The sequence below is a fragment of the Pholis gunnellus genome (genome assembly GCF_910591455.1).
Source record: "Pholis gunnellus genome assembly, chromosome: 20".
In the NCBI taxonomy this organism is placed as follows: Eukaryota; Metazoa; Chordata; class Actinopteri; order Perciformes; family Pholidae; genus Pholis; species Pholis gunnellus.
Window position 1 is genome coordinate 20,175,491 of NC_136547.1, and position 2,500 is coordinate 20,177,990.

Genomic DNA, 2,500 nt, shown 5'->3' on the forward strand with positions numbered 1-2,500 from the left:
TCCCTCAGAGACTCAGAGAGTCACGTTAACAGACTCAGAGAGTCAGAGAGTCACGTTAACAGACTCAGAGAGTCAGAGAGTCACGTTAACAGACTCAGAGACTCAGAGAGTCGGAGAGTCAGAGAGTCACGTTAACAGACTCAGAGAGTCAGAGAGTCACATTATCAGACTCAGAGAGTCAGAGAGTCACGTTAACAGACTCAGAGACAGAGAGTCGGAGCCTTTTATCGAACCTTTTATCCCTCTTATTATAAAAATAATAATATAAATATATATAAGGTAATATATAATAAACTAATAATACAAATAATAATAACGAAAATATATATGTTTTCATCTATTTAATTCTAAATGAGATCATATATAATGAGATATAGTAAAAAGATGAGCTGCTTTTTAAAGCGTCTATATCTTAAAAATAAAAAGTATGAAATGATAAAGTGAACCAGATACTATTTTACTCTCACTTCCTCCGAACTACGTCTTTCAACAGGAGAAAGGAGTTCTCGCTGCCGAACAGATAAATAATTGAGAGAAATAACTGCGACATGTGAGCGATTCTGTCCGTCTGTCAGCCTACAGTCATTCCTTCCTGCCCACACGTCCTCATTCCACCAGAGACACAGCGAAACATCCGTCTCGCTGTCCCAAACTAACTTACTGCACATCCCTGCAGCTCACCGCTCTGCTTCAATTATTTATCTCTTTAAATCACACCGGTGAAGTTTTCAGTATCTTTGTGAGGCTGTTATTTACTTTTATAACATACAAGGACGAACACAAGTCAGTGGTTCCCTCAAACAGAAGGAAAGAGTAGTAAAAGTACATCATAGCACTCGTAGAATTGGAGGTAAAACTTGCAAACACACATCAGAGAATTCTGCCTAAAAGAGCAGTTTTCAGCATGAGGATGTATTCACTTCTCATTGGATGTTTCTGCTGGATCTCCTCTCTGATTGGTTATGTCTGTTTTGATCATGTGATGTCTTTAATGCGTAACTGAGGTTAACGAAGGTTACACATGAATTAATATGTAGCCCAAAGACACACACACACACACACACACACACACACACACACACACACACACACACACACACACACACACACACACACACACACACTCTGCTGCAGAGACCGTTCAGGCTGGACTTCACTGATAAATGACTGGGCGTTGTTCACTGTGTGTGTGTGTGTGTGAGATGGGGATGGATGGTTTAAAGTCATCTTCCCACTTCCTGTGTAAACCCCCCCATACACACGCATACCAGTTTGTGCTCCCATCATGGTTGACTAGGGACCGGGTTAAACGCTAACTTCCTGTGCCCCAAGGTCACATGTTGCGTGTGTGTGTGTGTGTGTGTGTACCTGTGCATGTTGCCGTTGGTGGTGAAGGTCTGTCCACAGACGCTACACTTGTAGGGTCTCTCCCCGCTGTGGACCAGCATGTGTCTGTCCAGTGACGAGGCCGAGCTCAGACACTTCCCACAGATGCTGCAGGAGTGGTCCGTCGCTCCGGCGTCAGCGTTGTGCTGCAGAGAGGAAAGTACATCAACACTTATACAAAGTACTACTACTACTACTACTAGTAATATTACTACTAGCAGTCATGGCAGTAATAACACTTCACATGTACTTATAATTAGTAAGTATGGACTGATCAGATATCACGTTATCTTACGTTATCGCATCCTTCTAACAACTAACTTTAACAGCTAAATAACAGAGCTAACAGCTAAATAACAGAGCTAACAGCTAACGTTAACAGCTAACTAACAGAGCTAACAGCTAACTTTAACAGCTAAATAACAGAGCTAACAGCTAACTTTAAACAGCTAAATAACAGAGCTAACAGCTAACTTTAAACAGCTAAATAAGAGAGCTAACAGCTAACTTTAACAGCTAAATAACGGAGCAAACAGCAAACTTTAACAGCTAAATAACAGAGCTAACAGCTAACTTTAACAGCTAACTAACAGAGCAAACAGCTAACTTTAACAGCTAACTAACAGAGCAAACAGCTAACTTTAACAGCTAACTAACAGAGCAAACAGCTAACTTTAACAGCTAACTAACAGAGCTAATAGCTAACTAATTAAACTTTCAGATTAATGTAGTGGAGTAGTATAAAATGGGATTAAATGGAAGTACTCAAGTGACATACAAGTACCTCAATATTGTACAATCTCACACAGTGTGACGTGCAGTAAAAGCAAAAGTAGTGATAGAAGTACTACAAGCCGCAGCATTAATAGTAGTAGTTTCAGTAGTTGTAGCAAGTATTTTTAATCCTTATTTCAGCAGTAAATGTCCCCTCTGTATCTTCTTCATGGGTGATTTGGTGTACATTACTTATATTACTCTTCTTAACATCTCTATATATGCAGTACTACTAGTAGTACTGAGTATTTACCTGTCTGATGTGCATGGTGAGCTGGTGTTGTGTTTGACAGTCTTTGTCACACAGCGGACAAATAAAAGCTGAGCTCTCGTCTTTGGT

The 2,500-nt window shown here is 40.2% G+C and overlaps 1 protein-coding gene across 1 annotated transcript in view; it reads right to left on the reverse strand.

The window, feature by feature from the left end:
* Positions 1-2,500, reverse strand: part of rreb1a (ras responsive element binding protein 1a) — a gene marked incomplete at its 5' end in the record, with an annotated part of 20,240 nt that overhangs the window by 16,037 nt on the left and 1,703 nt on the right. The window contains 2 exons of the mRNA XM_079181346.1: positions 1,369-1,532; positions 2,414-2,500. The exon at positions 2,414-2,500 is cut by the window's right edge and continues 3 nt beyond it. Of these exons, the coding sequence (XP_079037472.1) occupies positions 1,369-1,532; positions 2,414-2,500 (251 nt within the window). The remainder of the gene's footprint in view (positions 1-1,368; positions 1,533-2,413) is intronic.